Raw genomic sequence first — 23,384 nt, forward strand, 5'->3', positions numbered from 1 at the left:
TTCCGTTTATGTCAAAAATTTTAGAAAAAGTTGTGTCCACTCAATTATGCTCCTTTTTGCAAAAAAATTATCTCTATGAAGAATTTCAATCAGGTTTCAGGCCCAATCATAGTACAGAAACTGCACTTGTTAAAATTACGAATGACTTACTACTTGCTTCAGATCAAGGCTGCACCTCATTGCTAGTATTACTTGATCTTAGTGCTGCGTTTGACACTATAGACCATAATATACTCATAGATCGATTACAAAAATATATTGGTATTCAAGGACAGGCTTTAAGATGGTTTAGATCCTACCTGTCCGATCGCTACCACTTTGTTCATTTAAATGGAGAGTCATCTCAATTATCACCAGTAAAGTATGGAGTACCACAAGGATCTGTCCTAGGTCCTCTGCTATTTTCAATTTACATGTTGCCCCTTGGAAATATTATTAGAAAACACGGGATAAGTTTTCATTGCTATGCTGATGATACTCAATTATATATCTCAACAAGACCAGATGAAACTTCTCAACTATCTAAGCTAATAGATTGTGTAAAAAGTGTAAAAGATTGGATGACCAATAATTTCCTCCTATTAAATTCAGATAAGACAGAGATATTACTTATTGGACCAAAAAACAATACACAGAATCTCGTGGATTATAATTTGCAACTAGACGGATGTACTGTTACGTCCTCTAAAGTCAAAAATGCAGAAAAGCTAGTTCATGCATTCATGACCTCTAGACTGGACTATTGTAATGTACTGCTAGCTGGTTGTCCTGCATCTTCAATAAACAAGCTACAGATAGTCCAAAATGCAGCAGCTAGAGTTCTTACCAGATCAAGAAAATATGATCATATTACTCCAATTTTACAGTCTCTGCACTGGCTACCTATTAAGTTCCGTATCATTTACAAATTATTATTACTTGCCTTTAAGGCCCTAAATGGTTTAGCACCTGCGTACCTAACTTGTCTTCTACCACGCTATAATCCAACCCGCTCCCTAAGGTCGCAAAACTCTGGACTTTTGGTAGTACCTAGGATAGCAAAGTCCACTAAAGGAGGTAGAGCTTTTTCACATTTGGCTCCCAAACTCTGGAATAGCCTTCCTGATAACGTTCGGGGTTCAGACACACTCTCTGTTTAAATCTAGATTAAAGACACATCTCTTTAGCCAAGCATTCACATAATGCATTTTATAATCTTGTACTGCAGTTATATCTGATCAAATGTACATTATTATTATTCTTTAGCTTGGGTTGAACAATTTATTTTTGCTTAGATGGAACAGCAGCTACGCTAATCATGTCTCTGCTTGTCTCTACGTTCCTGGAATTACAGAACTTCAGTCTGGATCTAACCATTACATGATCTGAGATGACCGAACACCTGAGATGGAGGATCAGCGCCGGGAGATGACGTATGTGTCCCTGATCGTAGGCAGAGGCCAAACACCTGGATGAACGCCAGAGACAGATCCCCATTGAGGACCCCACCACTTAGACAGCCATCGGAAAAGACCACTGGAACTAGCTGAGCCCATTCAATCTGACTTGCTGCAGTTTGGAACTGAACTGCTGGTTTGTTTGGCCAGAGGAGAATTGGCCCCCCGACTGAGCCTGGTTTCTCCCAAGGTTTTTTCTCCATTCTGTCACCGATGGAGTTTTGGTTCCTTGCCGCTGTCGCCTCTGGCTTGCTTAGTTGGGGACGCTTCATTTCCAGCGATATCGCCGACCTTATTGCAAAGACACTATTTAAACTTATTGACACATTATTTTCCTTTTTTTGATATTGTGCAGTGCTTTGACACAATTTGCATTGTAAAAAGCGCTATATAAATAAAGGTGACTTGACTTGACTTGACTTCTTCTACATTTTTTATATGTGTGTGTGTGTGTATTGTGTGGGGAATGTGGCCGTATCTGCATGATTATAATATGTATGGACGCACATCAGCGTGTTTATTAGCGACTCTATGACGGCTATCATTGTGATTCATTGATCAGCTATTATTGATTATATGGCCCATCTGTATGATTATCATCTGAATGGAAGCACATCAGCGTGTGTTTACTGACTCTATGACCATGTCTGGCAATATCACTTCACGTCTGGCAATCAGAATACTTCAGTATACATACTATATACAAAGCAGTTTTTTTCTATTTCATTCCTTTTTTATTACTCAAATAATTATTTTTGCATTTTTTAGTGCTCAAATAAATCTGTCTATTATTTTATAATTGAAAAACTATGCAGGAATATGTATAATGACTAAAATAGCTTGTATAATTCTGCAATCCATTTGGTGGTTATTTTTCCTCAAACAGGGGGGTGGGGGGGACTATAAATAGTTTCTGAAAAAATATTGCAGGAATCTAATTTTTCATGGTATCTTCTTCAAATTTGAAATATGAACTCATGAGACACATGGCTTTCGATCCATTACTTTTCTGGATTGCTCCAGGACTTATTTCATGTATTTGTATATGAAATAAAAAAAACATTCAGTGTGGAAAAATATTTTTCAAGGCACGTCAGTGCCTATAACTTTTTATCTTTTTGAGCATTATCAACTCTGGATGATAGATAGTAAAGCCCAGAGTCTCTTTTTTCCAAAGATACCTAATTTGTTTGTGTAGCACACTTTGTCACAAACTGTTACCATTTTAATTTAGGTAAGTTATTTTCACCTGTGAGGCCCACAATGGGGGCGAAGGTTAACAGGTTAAACAGATTGAATATTTTGGAAGTGAATTCTGGAAGGTGAATATGAAGTTTGAATTATGAAAATGTGTGTGAAATATTTTGAATTGAAACATTCACAGCTTAAATAAACAACTATGTTAAATTTCAGGACCTAAAAATGCAAGCCCTGGAAACAAAAGGCATTAAAATGCAAGCACTGTTAATTGCAATACATCTTTTTTTCGATTTGTGGAATTCAGCATGCTTCATGTTTCAAAAACTATTATTCTCATTATTCTGCTTCCATAGACTCAATTCATCCACTCATTAGAAGAAACTCCAGCACATTAAATAAGTGTCTGACAAAATAAATATTCTAAATGTGCAGTTGTAGGCATTTGCTAGGTACAAGGTTGAGAAATACTGCTTTAGATGAGAAGTTATTACTAGTTTTGTACTGTTGAACTTGTGTCAAAAAGGTGTGTGATGTTTCTATGGCAGTATAAACTGTGAAATCCTCTTCTCACAGATCCATTGATAAGCTGTATTACAGTCAACATCACTCCACCCTACTAAATTAAGATAATCTGGCCGAGGCACAGCCATAGTCACAGCACAGTTCTCTCCTCTTCCTCCATTTGGCTCTGTTGTTTCTCTATTGGACGCCCAGAAGCTGAAAGTACAGGTCAGCATTAGATGATCAGTGTTGCTTTCTGTGTGAATCATTTATTACATAATAATCAGTTCAGTTCAGTGATTTCTCACCTAGAGTTCAGTGTGCTGCCATCAACCCATTTCCAGCTGCCCTCTACATCACTGTCAGTCAGACCAATATAAACTATAGCAGCACCAGACATGTTCTGAGCAAAATCCTGAGAAAAAGAAACAGTTCATGAATAGACACACTTCATCTGATCATCTCTCATTTAGCTGCTAAACACTATAAACACATAAAACTGCTTTTCACTCACTTGTTCCTGTCTGTTGTTTATGCTGATCAGATCTGCTCCTCTCTGTGTACAGTATCTTCTGCTCTCAGTCCAATTCTTCTTCTCATTGGACTTGTAGTAAAAACTGGATTGATAGAAAGTCCATCCATCTGTTAACAGAACCAGCTCAGCTGTCAGCTTTTTATTCCCATTTACACTCATCTGTCTGTATCTTATAACAGATAAAATAATCATATATTGTGTGCACAGGAAGTTACAGAGACCACAACCCAACTCATGCTTTTTTAAATGTCTGCTGTATAGCAAATAACTACATAGACGATAGAAACTTTACCACAAATCTGAAGTTCATTTCTCAGCTGCTCTCTCTCATTGGTCAGGTTTGTGTTCTTGAGCATTAGCTGCTCTCTCTCATTGGTCAGGTTTGTGTTCTTGAGTATTAGCTGCTCTCTCTCATTGGTCAGGTTTTCATTCTTGGATATGAACTGTTGTCTCTCTTGAGTGAAGACGACACACAGCACTATGACTGCAGTCAGCAGAAGAACACACAGCAGAACCAAACACACTACAACTGCTCTGTATCTTCTGATCTTCACACAATCACTTCCTGAAGAACACAGACATGCTGTTAGTCCCTTCACAAGCATTAAATACAGCACAGGTACATAACTGCTTTGTCTCTTTGAGGGTTTGTTCCTGTGCCACTATTTAAAATTATTAATTATTACCTTCTGTACCTGTGTGTTCAGATGGCTGGATTCTTGTTGTTTTCGGGTCTTTTATCTCCATTGTGATTTTACCTCTCATAGCATCAACATTTTCATAGAGATCATCTGTCTTCTTTTGTCTTGCTCCTGTGTCCATTTTCTGAGTCGTACCTTTATTGAATTTCAGAGAGTTCTAGTGAAGACGAGAGCGTTCTAAAATATAACCTAAATCTAGGCTAATACATTTTTTACCTAACTAATAACCATAACAACTAATACTAGCAGCTTTTCAGAGCTGGACATTATTATACTCCTGTTGTGTCCTGATGTGTGGAAAGTTTTTTTTTAATGTACAGAAATTCAGCTCACCTCAGAATGTTTGTTCTGTCAGAAGTTTAAAGATTATACCAGAAACTTGCCACTATTTGATTATTCAAAATGTTATCGTCAGACTTTCCTGACATTTCTGGAAGGTAAAAAAATACTTAGATTCCTTTCCTTCTGTAAGCATGTCGTTATTAAAAGGTGCGTTGTTATGTAAGACATAACTACATTACATGGAAAAATATACTGTCAATGAAAACATAAGGCTGAAAAAGTAACTTCATCAGGATAAGCAATAAACATAAGTATTATACCTAAACCCTTTAAAATAATCTATAAATTCCATAAATGTGTCTTTAATTAACCTAGAATGATGAAACGTGTGATTATTTACATTGTAAACAGATTTAACATTTGAGTTTATTTTGTTGATGTTTTTCATGTGGTCCATATATGCACTAGAATTACTCTTATGAAAACTAATCAGATTATATTCCTGTTATGTAGAAACTACTAAAAAGTACAAAGAAACAGACACACTTTACCAAAACAACCCTCAACATCATATTTCTCCAGTTTTAGCTGCTCTCTCTTTACTCAGATACTCATTCATGGATATGAAGTGCTTTATCAAGATGTGTGCTATTATGTTGTGAATATAATGAATATTATGAAATGCATTCTCATGCAGTACCTGTGAGTTCAGATGACTGGATTCTCGTTGCATTACTGTCCGTGGTCTGTCTTCCAAATTGTCCCTTTGTAACAAACTCATTTTCATAGATATCATTGATGTTTTTCCCATGTTCTCTGTACATGTTTCTATATTTTCATTCACTTTCTGATAGTTTTGGTGTCGTAAAGATGCCAACAAGCTAACACTAGCTTCTCTCCTGAAGTGAACTGTGTTTGTGTAGCCATGTAATTATGCAGAAAGGAACTGTTTCATGGAAATATCACATGTTATTTATGCATAAAGGAACTTCAGCTTGCTGCAGAACATCACTATATGTTTCAACAATGTGGATTGTGTTCATGTAAATGAGGTTTGATTACATTTATTATCACTCACAGATTCACTTAGTATTTGTATAAAGTCTTCAGGGGCTTGATCCTTTTGATGCTGGCTGGTGTTTGGGACATTTACAGCTTTTGAAATGTTTCCAAAAGACAGCTGCTCTTTTATTTTTAATGGTAGTTCTTCAAACACTGAACAAAATATTCAGTGATTTTTAAGAGGGTTAAGTCTTGAAAGGATCTTGTGTTCATAAATTTGGGCTAAATCTATTGAGGTTCATTAAACTAAAATGTAGGCTCAACTTTCTTACAGAATTTTTGAATAAAACACTTTTTATAATATATTTGTAAAAATCATTTGAGCACCCTACTGTTGCTATGGTTAATTGTCAAGTCATCACATATAAGTTACAGTGTTTTAAAATTGCTTACACACTGAAAATTGTACTTGAGACACACTAAACACAGTTCTGTACATTAGACACATCTTTCAAAACTAACAGCTCGTGTGCTTCATTTTGGAAACACTGTCTATTAAATGCTATTAGATACCTACATAATTTGTTCCCTTATAGTCGTGGGGTAGTCGTGGCCTGATGGTTAGAGAGTCGGACTTGTAATCCAAAGGTTGCAGGTTCGAGTCTCGGGCCGGCAGGGATTGTAGGTGGGGGGAGTGAATATCCAGCGCTCTCTCCACCCTCAATACCACGACTGAGGTGCCCTTGAGCAAGGCATCGAACCCTCACGCATCATAAATGGCTGCCCACTGCTCCGGGTGTGTGTTCACTGCTGTGTGTGTGCACTTTGGATGGGTTAATAGCAGAGCACAAATTCCGAGTATGGGTCACCATACTTGGCTGTATGTCACTTCACTTATGATTAAGTAACTGAATGTCAGGTGTGTTTTGGTGTTGTATGAAAGTAAATTGTAAAAAATCTTTTGAAATTGAATTGTGAAATATTATCTGATGTGTATGCTAGTATATGTATGACATGTGATAGGTTGTCTCAGGGTTTCCTGTTATGATTGTTATATTTTAACCCAAACCAAAGGAGAACAACAGTGATCTGTTCTCCATTCTTTTCTTCTTCTGTTTTAAATTATTTTTTTTCTGCATGTGAATTTCTTTGTAAAACTACAGTTTTAAAGGATGGCTGTAAACATTAGTTACTATTTACTGTACAGTAAGTGCAAATTATGAAAGTATGGTTCTTTGAACTGACACTTTCTGCACCCCATTGTATTGTAGTATGGTATCATAGTATGTAATATAACAAAATCTTCAGTGTATGATCGTTACAGTACATAGGCCAAGGTCTGTTATATTTCCAGTAGGCGCTTCATTTAGAGTTCTGTAATTGCAAATGTAATGGTTTTTAGGTTTTTAATCATGGTTTTTAATCACTCCTCAAGTGGACTTTACACTTAAGTTCTTCGGGGTCATATAGACCCTAAACATTTACATAATGGAAATGTTTGCATAAGGAAATATAAAAAAATTTATATAATAAACTATATATCATTTTTTTACATTTACTTATTAACTATGCATTTATGCTGTTTTTGTGGACATATATATATTTTTTTTTACCTATTTACTGCACAATTACTCAACTACGCCATAAATTGGCTTATGAAATATTTATTTTTTATGAAAAAAATAACTTAAATGATGACCTAAATTAAATATAAAAGGTTTCTAGATATTGGCCAATGTGTTAGGGATAGAATACTGCCATCTGCAGGTTAGAGGAAAAACTTTAGAGGAATTACAGTTAAAGAAAGAAAGTGTATTATCATTTTCAATTTCATGTCTCTCGAGTGAAGATGACACACAGCACTATGACTGCAGTCAGCAGAAGAACACAAGAACACTGATCTTCACACAATCACTTCCAGAAGATGAACAAACATTATTCTCTTTATTCATTTTGCACAGCACACAAACACTGAAAACATGTAATTAAATGCATTCTTAACATGAGTACCTGTGCGTTCAGATGATTGGATTCTCGTTGTTTCTGTCCGTCAGGGGCGTAGATTACGCGGGGGACGTGTCCCCCCCACTTTTTATAAAAAGTAAATTCGTCCCCCGCACTTTTTCATTGGACAGTTGTGTTCTCGACATGTTGAGGTTTTAATGGAGCAATGTATATAAATGCAGAATGATTTAAAATTCAAAGAGACAAGATATACATGACGTTTATGTTTCCATGGCAATCAGTCACTCAGTTTGTGACGTCACGACATGCCCAGGCTCGCGCCCGCGCTGTATCTATCATTCATTAGAGGTCGAGATGAGTTCAAAGCGGCAAGAAACTCTTCACTCCTTTTTTACAAAAAAGTCAAGCAGCGTAAGTTGTCATGTGGGATCCGAATAGTGTTGCACAATGTTGAGTGACTCTGCCTATTGATCTTGCTGAATAATTAGCAAGTTTTGATGTTCATTATATGGAGAAAAAAAAGCTGCCTGGACAAACATGCACTTATTTATTTTCAGTGTATTTTTCCGTAACTCTTTTTATTTTAACACGTATGTATGTTATCAGAACCCTTCAAATAAGAATAAATATAATGTTGAACTGAGATTTTACAGCGTTTGCAGCATTTTGACACTCTGCCAATACTACATGATGTATTTCAATCAAGTATGCAAGCACTGATCTGATACAGGATCGATCTTCATTTAGGGCTGCTCTGTCATTATTGCACTAATTTGACATTTTTTATGTGTTGTCAAGAATGAACAAGAAACAGTCAGCCTAGGCTTGTTAGAGCAGAATCAGGACGACACGCAAGAAAAACACACTTCACAGCTGAGAAGAACTGATAGAGTGTCTTTTAACACCTGGCTGGTTTTACATTGTATCAAATCTATTAATACACAAGCGTTTGTAGGATTATATATGGACCAATCATAGAAAACACATAATTAGTCAAATATAGAAAAATAAAAAATAACATTCTCAGCTATCATTTTTAACTACAGTAGGTAATTATTAGCTTGCATATTGGTTGTTTATTAGCACTTAAGCACATATTAATTCTGTATTCTTCATGACCATATTCTGCATCCCATAATCCTAAACTTAACAACTACAACGACTACCTTACAAGCTATTAATAAGCAGTAAATGAAGAGTTTATTGAGGCAAAAGTAATAGTTAATAGTGAATGTGTTCCCCATTCTAAAGTGTTAAAATAATTTAGGATACAAATGATTGGTTATTGTCCAGCAGTGTACTTAATGTGTTATTTTCTTCTGTATGTCACTATTCCCTGTATGTACATGTTTCAAACACTACTTTATTTGCTGTAGACAGACGCAGAAGTGAATTCAGAGTTGAGAGTGAATGAGGCAGAAAGTTTCAGTGAGGCTTCAGAGGTAAAGATTATTTACAGCATTGTCTATGATAAGATATTTCTTTTAACATAGACTAATCAGACTAATGTATAATAGAACAGAACGGAATAAAGAAGTATGTGAATGTGCAAGTATCCATTACTGTGTGCCATGTACTGTATACAACACTCACAAAATACAATCTGAAATATGTAAACAATAGTACCCTTATAAGGACATCTTTGTAACTTATACTCAAAAAGGTGCACATTAGTACCTTAGAGTACCAATATGTACCGTAATGTACAACTATGAAACTTTTTGGTGTAAATAAGGTACAAAGATGTGCTTTTAAGGGTACTGTCCCAGTGACAAGCTGTTGTATTTCTTTCTTTCTTTCTTTCTTTCTTTCTTTCTTTCTTTTTTCTCTCTTTCTTTCCTTCTGTTTTATAATCATATATAATAATATAATCATAAAGCATATTAAGCAAAAAGGTATGATTAAAAATAAAACCTGTCAATTAGACAAGGGTTAATAAAAAAAAACAAAAAAAAAACAGGTATAAGACTAGACATTCCGTCCCCCCCACTTTTGAAATGATGGCTACGCCCCTGCTGTCCGTGGTCTCTTCTATAAAATGTCTTTTCTGAAAAGTCATTTTCATAGATATAATTGATGCTTTTCTCATGTTCTTTGTGCATTTTCCCTTTTCTATATTTTCATTCACTTTCTGTCAGTTTGACTGTTGTTAAGATGCCAATAAACTAACCCTAGTTTCACTCCTGGAGTAGACTGTGCTGTGTTCCTCATCTGTGTTTGTGTGGCCAGTATTTATGCAGTTAAAGAACAGTTAAGGAACTGTTTTTGTGTAAATGTTTTAAGTATTTTTGCATAAAAGGAACTTCAACTCTCTGCAGAAGGACACTGGAAATAGTTCATTGTTTCAACAATGTTTATTGTGTTCATTTAAATGAGGATCACATGCCTTTCACAGATTGACTCAGTTCAAACAGTTATATCCTTAGACACATCTTTCAAAATCAACAGCTCTTATATTTAACTGTATGTTAAATATAAATCTTATCGGTAACTGTATGTCTGTCTAATAGTACACTGTGTGTACTGAGTATATGTATGTGTATATTACACATTGTCATCTGTATAAGTCTGTACGTATGTATGGTAATGTCTATATGTAAATTGTTTCTGCAGTGTCTGGAGCATGCTCTCAAGAATTTCACTCACGAAGGCACATGTGCTGTGGTGATGTGACACTAAAAGTGATTTGATTTGATTTAATTTAGGAAATTCAGTGATTTGAGAAACATCCATTTTTCACCCTTGCATTTCTGTTTACAGTACTTTGTAAAAATATACTGAATATGCAAGTCACTCTTATTTCTTCACTCTTCAAGATTCAAGATTCAAGAGTTTTATTTGTCACATACACAATTATACAGAGTATAACCAGCAGTGAAATGTAGGTCAGGTCCACTCCAAGGACAGTGCAATTATAAAGTATACAAATATTAAGAGAAGAAAAGTAGGAAAAATAAAATAAAAGAATAAAATAAAATAAAAGATAAGATAAAAAATATAAATATAAATGTAGGTCGGTATGTTGTTGACTTAAATAGTAATATAAGAGGAATGTGCAAAAATAATGTGCAAAAAAGTTGTACAGGGTATTTAAATAGCAGCAATATGAGGTAGAGAAAAATTATGAATAGCTTATTGATATGGTGATATTTACATGGAGTCAAGTGATGTTATGACACAGAGTTAGAGTTTAGGAGCCTGATGGCCTGGGGGAAGAAGCTCCTCCTAAGTCTCTCAGTTTTTGCCATCAGGCTACGGAAGCGCTTACCAGATGGAAGCAAAGTGAATAGATGGTTACCAGGGTGATTTGAGTCCTTGATGATTTTGACAGCTCTATTTTTGCAGCGTTTGAGGTAGATGTCCTGCAGAGAGGGGAGAGCAGACCCTGAGATGCGCTCAGCTAAGCGCACAACTCTCTGTAGAGCTTTGCAGTCCTGATTGGAGCTGTTTCCATACCACACTGAGATGTACTGAGTCAATACACTTTCTATGGTCCCTGAATAGAAAGTTTTCAGGATTGCTGGTGAGACCCTGAATTTCCTAAGCTGTCGCATGGTACAGTCTTTGCCTGGCTTTCTTGACCTGTGTTTGGATGTGTGTAGTCCAAGTCAGGTTCTCGGAGATGTTTACACCGAGGTACTTGAAGCTACTCACCCTCTTCACAGGGGTCCCACTGATCATAAGAGGAGTGTAGGGCTGCTGCTGTCTCTTCCTAAAGTCCATGATCAGCTCTTTAGTTTTGCACACATTCAGAGAGAGACAGTTGTCCTGGCACCATGATGTGAGTCTCTCTACCTCGTCCAAGTATGCGGTCTCATCGTTGTTGGAGATGAGGCCCAGAACCACAGTATCATCAGCGAATTTGACAATAGATGTGGAGCTGTGAGAGGACACGCAGTCATGCGTGTAGAGAGAGTAGAGCAGGGGACTCAGGACACAGCCCTGTGGGGCTACTATGTTCAGAGTGATGGAGTTTGAGGTGAACTGACCAACTTTCACCACTTGAGGTCTGCCGGTGAGGAAGTCTTGAATCCAGTCACAGAGTGAGGAGTTTAGGCCGAGGTCTGTGAGTTTAGATGCCAGCTTGATGGGGACTATAGTGTTGAAAGCTGAGCTATAGTCAATGAATAGCAGCCTTACATAATTCCCATTGTTGCTGTCCAAGTGTGTGAGGGAAGAGTGGAGAACGTGAGAAATGGCATCGTCCGTGGATCTGTTTGGGCGATAGGCAAACTGAAGAGGGTCCAGAGTATCAGGGATGGAGGAGCAAATGTGGCTCTTTTCAAGTCTCTCAAAAACCTTCATGACTATAGATGTGAGGGCAACTGGGCAATAGTCATTCAGGCAAGAGGGTTTATTGTTCTTTGGCACAGGGATAATGATGGATTTTTTTAATGAGGTGGGAACCACGGAGGTAGCAAGGGACGTGAACAAAGATAAACGTGAACAAACCAGCGAGCTGATCGGCACAGGACCTCAGAACACGGCCGGTTATCCCATCAGGTCCGGCTGCTTTCCTGACGTTCACTCTCTTTAGCGCCCTCCGAACCTCATCCTCCGACACGGTGATTACAGGATCATCGCTGCTCTGCCTGCTGCTTCCTGACGCGCTGATCGGCAGAGATGCGCCGCCACCATTGAAGCGGCCGTAGAAGATGTTTAACTCGTCGGCCAGCAACGGATCTGCTCTCACCTCCGCAGAGGATTTGTTTCCGAAGTCACAGATGGTCCTCAGTCCCTGCCACATCCGTCGAGAGTCGTTGAGCTGGAAATGAGACTCAATTCTCTCTCTGTATCTGTGTTTAGCGGCTCTTACTGCACGACGGAGAGCATAGCACGATGTTTTGTACTCGCTCGTATTCCCAGACAGAAGAGCCTCATTGTAAGCAGCAGTGCGTGTGTTAACCGTGGCACGGATTGTTCTGTCCACCCACGGTTTCTGATTGGAGAATGTCCTTATCGTTATTGTTTCTGTAGCTTGCTCGGTTAGCGTGTTTACGAAGCTTAATGCTACATCCGTGAACTCGCTGACGTCAGAAGAACTCGCCCCGAACATGTCCCAGTCGACGTCATCAAGCGCCACCTGCAGCATAGTCTCTGAGTGGGAGGACCAGCGCGTCACTACTCTCTGCACCGGAGGTTCCTGAACGAGCCTTTGTTTGTATCCCGGTGTTAGAAAAATGGCGGCATGGTCCGATTTGCCAAAAGCCGGTAGTGAGCGGGCTTTGTAGGCATCCTTGAACTGAGTGTAGCAATGATCCAGTGTGTTTGGTCCTCTAGTTGGACAGGATACGTGTTGATGGACATTCGGCATGACCTATCTGAGGTTGGCTTTGTTAAAGTCCCCCGCGATGATGAAGGCAGCGTCAGGATGTTTGTTAATGTAGCCGCTGAGCACATCGTGAAGTTTAGACAAAGCCAAGCCGGTGTCCGCCTGTGGTGGAATGTACACAGCAGTAACAATGATCGATGAAAACTCCCGGGGCAGATAAAATGGGCGGCAAATAATGGAAAGATGTTCCAGATGAGGCGAGCAGGAACGTGACAGAATGGAGATATTCCTGGGATCACACCATTTCTTGTTGATCATGAAACATACTCCTCCACCCCTGGATTTACCGGCCTCTGCTGTTCTGTCCGTCCGAAAAACAGAGAAGTTATCACTCGGCATTACAGCAGTGTCCGGGACCGAGGACGAAAGCCACGTTTCTGACAAACAAAGGATGTTACAGTCCCTTATGTCCCGTTGGAAACTAATCCTGGCTCTAAGATCGTCCATCTTATTCTCCAAGGATTGGACATTAGCGAGGAGAATTCTTGGAAGAGGAGGACTGTGAGCCCTTTTCCTGAGTCTGACTCGAATTCCAGCGCGCTTCCCGCGGTGTTTCTTGATCCGTCGCCTCGGGAGGGTATTGTTTATCTCCGCGTTCCGAAGAATCTCCAGAGGCCACGCAGGATTCGTGGATAAAGTGTCCTGAAGCAGGTTGGTGTAGCGGTTTCCAATGTCCAAAAGTGTTTCTATGTTGTAGGTGATCAGTGCCGACGTGAAATGTGTAAAAAGAGAGAAAGTAAAAAAGAAAGTTGAAGCAAAATCTCAGCGGAGCGACCCGAACGGCGTCCGAACACAGCGGCGCCATGTTTTATTAAGGAAAAAAAGGAACTCTTAGGAAAACTCTTAGGAAAAAAAGTACTAAAGCTGTCACTAGGGCGGTACCTTTTCAAAATGTACATTTTGTACCTTTTAGGTATTACTATTTTAGAGAAAAGGAGCCATAGTTTCAGTAAGCTCAGTTGAAAGCATTTCTGATATAATGTTGATTATCACACAAATTAATTTTCACTTGTCGTCCAATGAAAGGGACCAATCCATAAGTGTAAAAAAAAAAAATTGCACAAGACATAAACAGTATGCAAGTTAAGATGATTGTAAATGTGAAATATCATTTGCTAACATTAACAAAATTGAGTGTGCCTTTTAAAGCATGTGGAATTACACAAAATGATTAGCGTGTTCATAAAGCCACAGCAGAACTATTGTACACCTCCAAGCAAAATTTATGAACAATTCCATGTTTTGAAAGAATCGGATGAGCCCATTCATAAAGAAAGCAATAACTTTATTCCTGAATGAATCAGCCGTTTGAACAAATCAAATGAATGAATGTCTCAGTGACTCTTTAAGACATTTACCACCACTTGTGGGCAGTTTTAGTTTAGTTTATAATTTCCTAAAATAGTTTCATATTTTCATTATTAAAAACACATTTAAGGGATAGTTCAGCTAAACATTATAATTCTGTGATGATTTACTCACTTTTATGTTGTTTCAAACATGGACATTTTGGACATAAAAGAAGATATTTTAAAGAATGTTGGTATCTTTTACATTACAATGGGTTTGGATCCTTTAAAAGAAAAGAAAAGAAAAGAAAAATGCATTGAAAGTGCTTCATTCTAACTTTCCAATTCATCTATGCCTTTAATGTTTATCAAGTTGTCAGTGTTTGTCAATGTCAAAGGTTTAAACTTGACAAAGATGTGTATTTTATCATAACCGTAATCATGATGTTTGCACTGTAACTATGACATGAAAAATGCTTACAAACCAAACTTGGGATGAATTAAACCCAATATTAATTCTGCAGAAATTCTCAAAAAATCACTTTCACAGACTTTTAAATGAAATGTTCCCTCCTGGTGGAATGACCTGCACAACTCGATCAATTAGTCATCTTCAAGAATCAGCTAAAAACACATCTCTTCCATCTTTATTTGACCCTCTAACTCTAGCTCTCTATTCTAATTCTATTCTTAAAAGAAAAACTAACACTTCCTAATCGTTTTAAATTCTATCAATTTGTTTTCTTTTTATTTATTATACATTTAACAAAAATGCCCTCTAACTGTCACGAACAGGCTAGGAGACACGGAAGAGTAAGGTCAATACAGGGTTTATTGGGAAAGGTGCAAGGGTGAATGCTGGGTGGAGGAGCGGGAACAGGATCCAGGAAGGGGAGTCGGCGGTGCGCACTGCCGCGGGGAGGAACAGGACCAGGAAGAGCCAGGAGCGGTGGAGAACAGGAGCGGTGGAGACTAGGAGCGGTGGAGACTTGGAACAGGGGGAATCTGGAGGTCTGCAGGAAGGTAACACAAGGTTAGTAGTCAGGCTAGGTTCGGGTAGTGAACGGTAGACCGGACGATGAAGGAGTGCTTGTGGTGAGTGGATATAGTGCTGTTCATTAGCCGGTGACAGGTGCGGGGAATCAGTACTCAGGTGATTGGGATCTGGCTAATGAAGGTGCAGGTGACTGTGATTCTCTGACACTAACACTAGCTTGCGCTTTTCTTTTTCTATTCTATCTATTTTCTTTTTATTTATTATATAATTTAAAGCTGCAGTCCGTAACTTTTTTGTATTAAAAATGATCCGAAATCAATATTTGAGAAAGTACATAACCAGCTAGTGTTCAAAACTATCGCCTTACTATAGCCTGATTCACAATGGTTAGCTAATAATAATGTTTTATAATTTGAGTGGTACGGGTAGGTTTTCCTGGGAGATTCGAGCATAGCACTGCATCATTACGTCACGTCTGTAAACATAAAGAAGTTGTCCCGGCTAGTGGGCTATCGCACGTGCAGATGCTTCAGGTGGTGGCTCTTTTATAGCCTTTACTCACAGCAGCTAGAATAATTAAATTATATTCCAGTTTTGCTTCTGATTACAGATAGCCTGGGATTACACAAGATGTGTATTTGAAAGAAAACCAGTTCGAAGAGAGCATAGTTTGCTTTTTGGGTTAAAATAATTTCTTAATATGAATGTGACAATTAGAGATTAGACTGTACAGAAATTTAAATCTACACGCTAATACACACTATACTCATAGTCACGCAATACTGATGTTGTTAACATTAATAATTTGAGAATAAAGTAGAATAATAATACTTTGCACGGTTTGATGTGATATGAGCTAAACGATCGTTTGATTTAATCACCACTGGTAGCGTGATTTATTGTAATGCTTTTCTCTTCAGTTGGACAGAACAAATGTGGCAGACTTGTTACTTACTTGTTCAAATGACAATATACGGTGAAAATTCTGATTTGGCCCATATATTCCAAGATATAGGCTAGAATCTGTGATTACTGTGTTTGATTCACACCGGTGCGGACGGTAACTAACAGCTACACATTCACCTCAAAGCATTAGATTCATCCGCGCTGAAGCCATGCCAGAGTACAGACCACGGCTGCATCCAAAATCGCCCCTATAAGCTCAAATAGTGCACTATTTGAGGGGACAGCCATTTTAAGTGGTGTTTGAAACCATAGTGAATGTTCTCGAGTGCACTCATTCAATCCCACAATGCACCGGAAAAACGAGTGTACAACCAATGTACACTCAACAGCTAGAGATAACCCAGAATGCACTGTGAGAGTCGTGCGAAGTGAATTCCTGCGTCTTGCCAGAAGATGGCGCCCGCAGCTAAATCATCCATTCATTCATTTTAGAAGCGCTTGTCCATGGCGTAGTAATACAACAAAGGTTAACAATTAATTGTAAATTGACTATTAAGGTTTATACATAATTTCCATGACAGAGTTCAAGATAAATCATTCAATCTTACTTCTGGAGCTGCCCGTTTCAAATGATTATTAAACAGCAAGCAGTTTATGCAAAAGCGGCAGTCCTTCCGGTGCACTCGGTGTCCGAATTCACTCACTCGTTTTCATTCACTCCTTCAAGTGAACTGTGTGAGTGGACTGATTCATAGTGAATGAGGGTATAGGGGGCGATTTCGGATACAGTCCACGTAATAAAGATAATTCCGCATCTGGCTGCAATACCAGGTTTTCAACAGAGAGGGCGACAAAAAGGCAAAACCTACGGACTGCAGCTTTAAAAAAAGAAAACAAACCTTGCTACATGTGCTGTGTTAAGCTAACTGAGACTTGTTATATGCATATTATTGCTCTTTTGTTGATTTTGATTCCTTCCATTGTTCTCATTTGTAAGTCGCTTTGGATAAAAGCATCTGCTAAATTACTAAATGTAAATATATTTATTGCAAATTGACCATAAACAAGTAGTATAAAAGCATTACAAACAAGTTGTGTTGCATTCCAAGTCTTCTGAAGCCATACAATGTCTTTATGTGAAGAAGAGAGTAAAACATAAGGTTTTAATCACTGAAAATTATCCTTTAACGCGCTCACATCTCATTCAAAAATATACTCCTGTCCCATAGCATGACGCAATCATCACGAGACACACAAGAGCCAATAGCATTTCACAACCAAAGCTGACGTAAGACTTCTTCTGGCAGCATTTTTTGAATTTGCACACAGACTGCATCACACAGGATGAGCTTTACCGCGCACGGAGATAGCGATCACGTCTATTCCTCTCACAAATCAATGGTTTTGCCTGGGAAGACTTGGAATATTAATACTTTTGAATAAATTATGACGGTAGTTGGATCTGCCTGTTATATCGTGTGTTTTATTGAGAAATGGTAGGTTTAGGGGCAGAGTTTGGGTTACGTGCTCATAAATGTGTAAATAGTGTAATATAAATAAAACTGTTGTGACTGTTTACATTGAAAAATCCCACCCCAACATATATGCAATAATGTCAATATTATTACCCAATATATAATTTAATCATGATGATAAAATTCCCAGTACCTTTCGCGTCGGCATAATGATGCCAAGGGTTTCTTATTTAAAGCAACGGAGGACCCTGCATGTGGAAAAATGACGCTAAAGGGGTACCTGTGTGTCTAAAAGTAACGCCAAGAGGTCCTGACCATGCGTCAATATGTGACGAGTTGGGAGTGAGAATGTGTTAGACTATGAAAATAACTAAAAATACTCCATTTTTGATCACAAAGATAATAATAATGTATCATTTGAAACTGCAAAGGGTCTACTTTTATTTTTGTAGTCATAATAACAACCAAACAAATACTCTTTGATAAAATAATCTGCATGAAATCAACACGATGTCCAGTTTTTCCGTCTAAACTCGTTATCTCTAACGTGACCGTGACCATGGCTCAGATTTTTTTTTTCATCAAGATCATCTCGGCTACTTTTCATTTTTGGAGAAAACACGCTGAGAGGAATAACTGAGGATTTACCTCACGATGCAACGCGCGGCTTCATCCAGTGGAAGAGATCATTTACATGAGTAAGATAACCTGCATTAGTTGTTATTGTGATGTAACTTGTACACATTTCACTAGTTTTCCCAAACTATAATTCCTGACTACATGTGTGAAATCAAGTGAAGCATATTAAAATATGTATCATTTCATTGCATTTAAATGTCAAACAAAGCCAGGATATTTTTTAATGTTCTATAAATGTGTTCTATATCTATCTATTTTAATGTTCTATATATTTTTTTTTGTAGCTAAAACTCTAGTCTAGTTCTGAAAAGTCTTGTGAACAAATGTTCTGTATGTTTTATGGCCTTATTTCAGTGACTTAAAATTAATAGTTTTCACTAACCACACATAAATGTTGCTTTCTCAAAAACACAAACATGTACTTTCTTACTGCTCACATATTATTGTATCCCAGTTTGTGCTGATTACAGTGAAATCAGACTTTAGACATTAATATGTTTTTAAGATACTGAAAAAGGCAGAAATGTCAGGACATGTCAAAACTTCTCCAGGGTCCCAAAACCCCCCCAGACCCCAGAGAGTTAAGTACTGGAGTGACTTGCAATGACTGGTGATGTATAAGTGAATAATGTGCAAATAATAACTGAAGACTGGAATCCCACTTATATGGCAGAATACTCTGTGATGCTCACTTGCAAGACATTTCTGGTTGAATTAAACACTTCTGGAGTCCCATTTTGAACAGTTTGTATGTCTCCCTAATGAAACACTCCTGACTCAACTCATCCACTCATTAGAAGAAACTCCAGCACATGAAATGGGTGTCTGACAAAGGAAATATTCAAAATGTGCAGTTGTAGGCATTTGCTAGGTACAAGTTTGAGAAATACTGCTTTAGATGAGAAGTTATTACTAGTTTTGTACTGTTGAACTTGTGTCAAAAAGGTGTGTGATGTTTCTATGGCAGTATAAACTGTGAAATCCTCTTCTCACAGATCCATTGATAAACTCTATTACATTCAACATCAATCCACCCTACTAAATTAAGATAATCTGGCCGAGGCACAGCCACAGTCACAGCACAGTTCTCTCCTCTTCCTCCATTTGGCTCTGTTGTGTATATATTGGACGCCCAGAAGCTGAAAGTACAGGTCAGCATTAGATGATCAGTGTTGCTTTCTCTGTGATATGATACTGACTGTGAGAATCATTTATTACATAATAATCAGTTCAGTTCAGTAATTTCTCACCTAGAGTTCAGTGTGCTGCCATCAACCCATTTCCAGCTGCCCTCTACATCAATGTCAGTCAGACCAATATAAACTATAGCAGCACCAGACATGTTCTGAGCAAAATCCTGAGAAAAAGAAACAGTTCATGAATAGACACACTTCATCTGATCATCTCTCATTTAGCTGCTAAACACTATAAACACATAAAAGTGCTTTTCACTCACTTGTTCCTGTCTGTTGTTTATGCTGATCAGATCTGCTCCTCTCTGTGTACAGTATCTTCTGCTCTCAGTCCAGCTCTTCTTCTCATTGGACTTGTAGTAAAAACTGGATTGATAGAAAGTCCATCCATCTGTTAACAGAACCAGCTCAGCTGTCAGCTTTTTATTCCCATTTACACTCATCTGTCTGTATCTTATAACAGATAAAATAATCATATATTGTGTTCACAGGAAGTTACAGAGACCACAACCCAACTCGTGGTTTTTAAAATGTCTGCTGTATAGCAAATAACTACATAGACGATAGAAACTTTACCACAAATCTGAAGATCATTTCTCAGCTGCTCTCTCTCATTGGTCAGGTTTGTGTTCTTGAGTTTTAGCTGCTCTCTCTCATTGGTCAGGTTTGTGTTCTTGAGTTTTAGCTGCTCTCTCTCATTGGTCAGGTTTTCATTCTTGGATATGAACTGTTGTCTCTCTTGAGTGAAGATGACACACAGCACTATGACTGCAGTCAGCAGAAGAACACACAGCAGAACCAAACACACTGCAGCTGATCTGTATCTTCTGTTCCTCACTGAATCACTTCCTGAAAATGACAGCCATTATAGTAGTCTATTTTCTTCTCCATTTCTCCATCCAATTTACATCAGCGTTCATGAGTAAATGCATTAGCAATTAATCTCAGTTACCTGTGTGTTGAGGTGTTTGGGTTTTGGTTGTTTGGGTGTCAAAGTCCTCTTTGTCTTTATGTTTCATATCTCTTACAGCCTCGGCACTCACATAGATATCAACCATCTTCTCTATTCTGTCTTCTGAGTCCATTATCGAACCTTTATCCATACCATCATTCACATGCCCAGACATATTCCACGGTTTGGATAGCTACAACCTTTTAACGTTGAAGCATAAATTTTAAGCATTCAACAAAGCTATAAGTCATATCTAACTAACTAATATCTCTCCTACTTCGTTGTACTCGAGATGTGTCTGTGTTTTTGTGATAATGGTTCATGTTTTAACACAAAAAGGAACTAGCAACATGTAGGAAGTTAACACAAATGTCACAATCTTCTGTGATTGGATTGGTGAACTTAAAGGAGTGCCTTCTTTTGTGTAACTGTGCAACAGCTTTTAATAGAACATTTATTTGCTATTAAAATGTATTTTTACTTTGAACATTAGCATCAAACTTGGAAGTTAGCTATCTTATGAGAATCCTGAAATATCAATTCAGAAATGATTATGTTGTGAGGCGAGATGACTTTTCTCTCTCTCTCTCAAGGATATCTATTAGTATCTGGGGGAAAATATACTTTGAAAACTTCTCATTTCATTGTCAGAGGTTCAAGCATTGAAGCAGATGAACTCAAATTATAATTTTGGGAAAGCAAATGCTCTTAATTTCTCTTTTATTCAATTGCTCACTGGCATGTGACTCGTGGGTTCATTTAAATCAAACAGATATTGAACGCACACAGTGTCAGATATTCTTCTATATTAGAGAATGGTTCTAACTCAGTGGTTCTCAAACTTTTTTTAATCGCGCTCCCCTTTAAACCTATAAAAACTATAAACTATTTTATATTTTCTTCAAAATATAAAACACAACCCTTTTCATTTTCATTTTAAAAATATAAAACATATTAATATGTGGTTTAGGTAATATGTGCACATAATATACTCTGATTATCTTCACTGAATGTATAATAAAATGAAATATGACAAGCACAACTCTGCCTCTTTTGCTAAATGTCAGTTTCAATGAACAATAATAGCCAAAAGTATAAAGTATAAGACTTATGTTATAAGAAATATAGACAAAAGCATTCGGTCAAATGTACGCAACAGATTAATTAGAACCATTAATCTGTATAACGATTAATAAATAAATAATTTATGAAACATAACTTTGTGCTAAGCCGAAACGATATGACCTGTGTGACGAGCGTCCCAAAGTGTCATCAGCGTTGCCCTGGAAACAAGCGAGGAACACCTGCACATCCTCATCACAGGCTGATCGGTCACAGCTGCAGCTCATCAGGCGGCGGCTAGATAAGCCACGCAAGCCCCACACACAGAAAGAGGACTCCATGAGACCAAGCACTAATTTGCCATCTCATTTCTCCCACAGACAGCAGCGTGTGACCGATCAGCCCTCCCTTGGACATTACACGGACTCACAGCACTGGGAAAGGAGAAAGAGAGCACTCACCGCACTGGAGCACTCCCAAGGACCTTTCCCCTTCCTTGCACTTCACACCGCCTCAATAAAGCCACCCTTCGGGGCCTTTAACCTGTTAACCTTCTCCCCCCATTTTGGGCCTCACAGGTGAAAATAACCTGGAGGGTCACTGAGTTTAGCTCCAAAACCAGTTAAACGCACCTAAACAGCTACAGATCTGGCCACTGAGATTGCGTGCGTGCAGTAAACGGATTACGTGTGACCATGACATATATTGCGCAGCGTCGCAGGGGATGCTCTAACAGGAAAGACATGATCAGTAGGGGGCAGTGACGTAACGTACTGAACTGAAGCGGCAGAGAACATTAATCACGTGAGCTCCCTGCTAACACAAGACGTAACCGTTACGTAACGTATTGGTAATTTTTGGTTGAAAAATTGACTTACCAATAGGCAACGTAACCACGACGTCGTATGCATGTAATTCCATTACCATCCCTTTACCAACTCACAACATCATCAGTACGTCCTCCTAACGTAACAAGATAACCAAGAACATCCCAGATAGGTACTCTAATCGTAATATGTTGGTAATTTAATGACTTACTGAAAACGTAACTGCAACGTCGTATGCACGTAATCTGTGTACATTCTTTATATGCTCTCTGATTACCATAATGCCGCTTAATTAAACTTCAGACACAAGATTGAACGTTCCTTAAAGATAAAATGTGTTTCTTTTCACCAAGTCAAATATGGACGACTGCTTTTAATATAGGAAGTGAAGAAATAGATGTAGAAATAGTTTCAGGTTATTTGTCACCGCACAACCTGCACATCCCATAGATTATTTGTTATTAATATTCGCAAACTATATGTAAATATACTGTATATTTGGCATGGCAGAAACTGCCCCCTTTGGGTTATCTCGTTGAAAATGCTTGTGCTGTGTAGTACACCTGTTAACAATCATTTAATATAATATTAATATGCCTATAATGCATCCATAAAAACATATTAAACATCTCAGCAGTTCAAAAACCATAATAAACTACCTTTATATAGCCTATTAATAAATTCACATTAATTACACCCATAGGAATGTAGAACTGTTAAATATATTGAAATATATAAAAATTGTTCATGATGCATGTATTAATGTGTACGAAAAAATATATTCCTATTTATACGCCTTAGTTTTTAATCAGTGTTTTTTCATTGTTATTTCTACACCACGTTTACCATTTCTGAAGCTATTATTTTATATTATTATTATTATATTTACGTAAATTCTGCGTGACTTCTATGTGCATTAATGTGCGCGCGCTGAGCTGGAGTGGAGGAAGTCACCATGGAAACAGGGGCAAGTCAACTGTCAAACAGCTAAACGCCGTCTCTCACTGCTGTTTTCACTCATTTCAGGTAAGTTTAGTCTCTAAAATTGCACAAATAGTACATACAAGTGTTCCTGACACTTTTTTTCATG

General features: G+C 37.9%; 3 protein-coding genes and 1 long non-coding RNA gene across 5 annotated transcripts in view; 2 read left to right on the plus strand and 2 right to left on the minus strand.

The window, feature by feature from the left end:
* The window catches only part of LOC306855272 (uncharacterized protein), a 390,658-nt gene that overhangs the window by 262,321 nt on the left and 104,953 nt on the right, over positions 1-23,384 (plus strand). The window lies entirely within an intron of this gene.
* Positions 2,176-5,590, minus strand: LOC306849855 (uncharacterized protein). Of its 2 annotated transcripts, none has more exons than XM_079385216.1 (6): positions 5,356-5,590; positions 4,368-4,508; positions 3,965-4,237; positions 3,652-3,779; positions 3,446-3,552; positions 2,176-3,353 (listed from the first exon to the last, which is right to left on the minus strand). In XM_079385216.1, exons 1-6 carry the CDS (start codon positions 5,477-5,479, stop codon positions 3,173-3,175), a joined length of 954 nt encoding a protein of 317 aa, XP_079241342.1. In that variant the 5' UTR covers positions 5,480-5,590; the 3' UTR covers positions 2,176-3,172. The 2 variants fall into 2 exon arrangements, with proteins under 2 accessions (XP_079241342.1, XP_079241341.1); XM_079385215.1 differs by having other exon boundaries at positions 4,359-4,508.
* Positions 9,356-23,384, plus strand: part of LOC306855355 — a 1,003,769-nt gene continuing 989,740 nt past the window's right edge. Inside the window, exon 1 of the long non-coding RNA XR_013782930.1 lies at positions 9,356-9,643. This is a non-coding gene — a long non-coding RNA (uncharacterized lncRNA). The remainder of the gene's footprint in view (positions 9,644-23,384) is intronic.
* On the minus strand, positions 18,041-20,718 carry LOC306850228 (uncharacterized protein). The gene is made up of 5 exons (XM_079385740.1): positions 20,406-20,718; positions 20,030-20,302; positions 19,717-19,844; positions 19,511-19,617; positions 18,041-19,399 (listed from the first exon to the last, which is right to left on the minus strand). Exons 1-5 carry the CDS (start codon positions 20,578-20,580, stop codon positions 19,219-19,221), a joined length of 864 nt encoding a protein of 287 aa, XP_079241866.1. The 5' UTR covers positions 20,581-20,718; the 3' UTR covers positions 18,041-19,218.

The sequence above is a fragment of the Barbus barbus genome (genome assembly GCF_936440315.1).
Source record: "Barbus barbus genome assembly, chromosome: 3".
Taxonomy (NCBI): Eukaryota; Metazoa; Chordata; class Actinopteri; order Cypriniformes; family Cyprinidae; genus Barbus; species Barbus barbus.

Bases quoted from the DNA above. Each gene is read 5' to 3' on its own strand.
- LOC306849855 (XM_079385215.1), bottom strand. From the start codon at position 5,479: ATGTACAGAGAACATGGGAAAAACATCAATGATATCTATGAAAATGAG. The intron at 4,238-4,358 runs GTAATAATTAAT...TGTGTTCTTCAG, and splicing joins TGAACACACAGGTACAGAAG to GAAGTGATTGTGTGAAGATC. The intron at 3,780-3,964 runs GTAAAGTTTCTA...TTCTGTTAACAG, and splicing joins AAATGAACTTCAGATTTGTG to ATGGATGGACTTTCTATCAA.
- LOC306850228 (XM_079385740.1), bottom strand. From the start codon at position 20,580: ATGTCTGGGCATGTGAATGATGGTATGGATAAAGGTTCGATAATGGAC. The intron at 19,845-20,029 runs GTAAAGTTTCTA...TTCTGTTAACAG, and splicing joins AAATGATCTTCAGATTTGTG to ATGGATGGACTTTCTATCAA. The intron at 19,618-19,716 runs GTGAGTGAAAAG...TCTTTTTCTCAG, and splicing joins TAAACAACAGACAGGAACAA to GATTTTGCTCAGAACATGTC.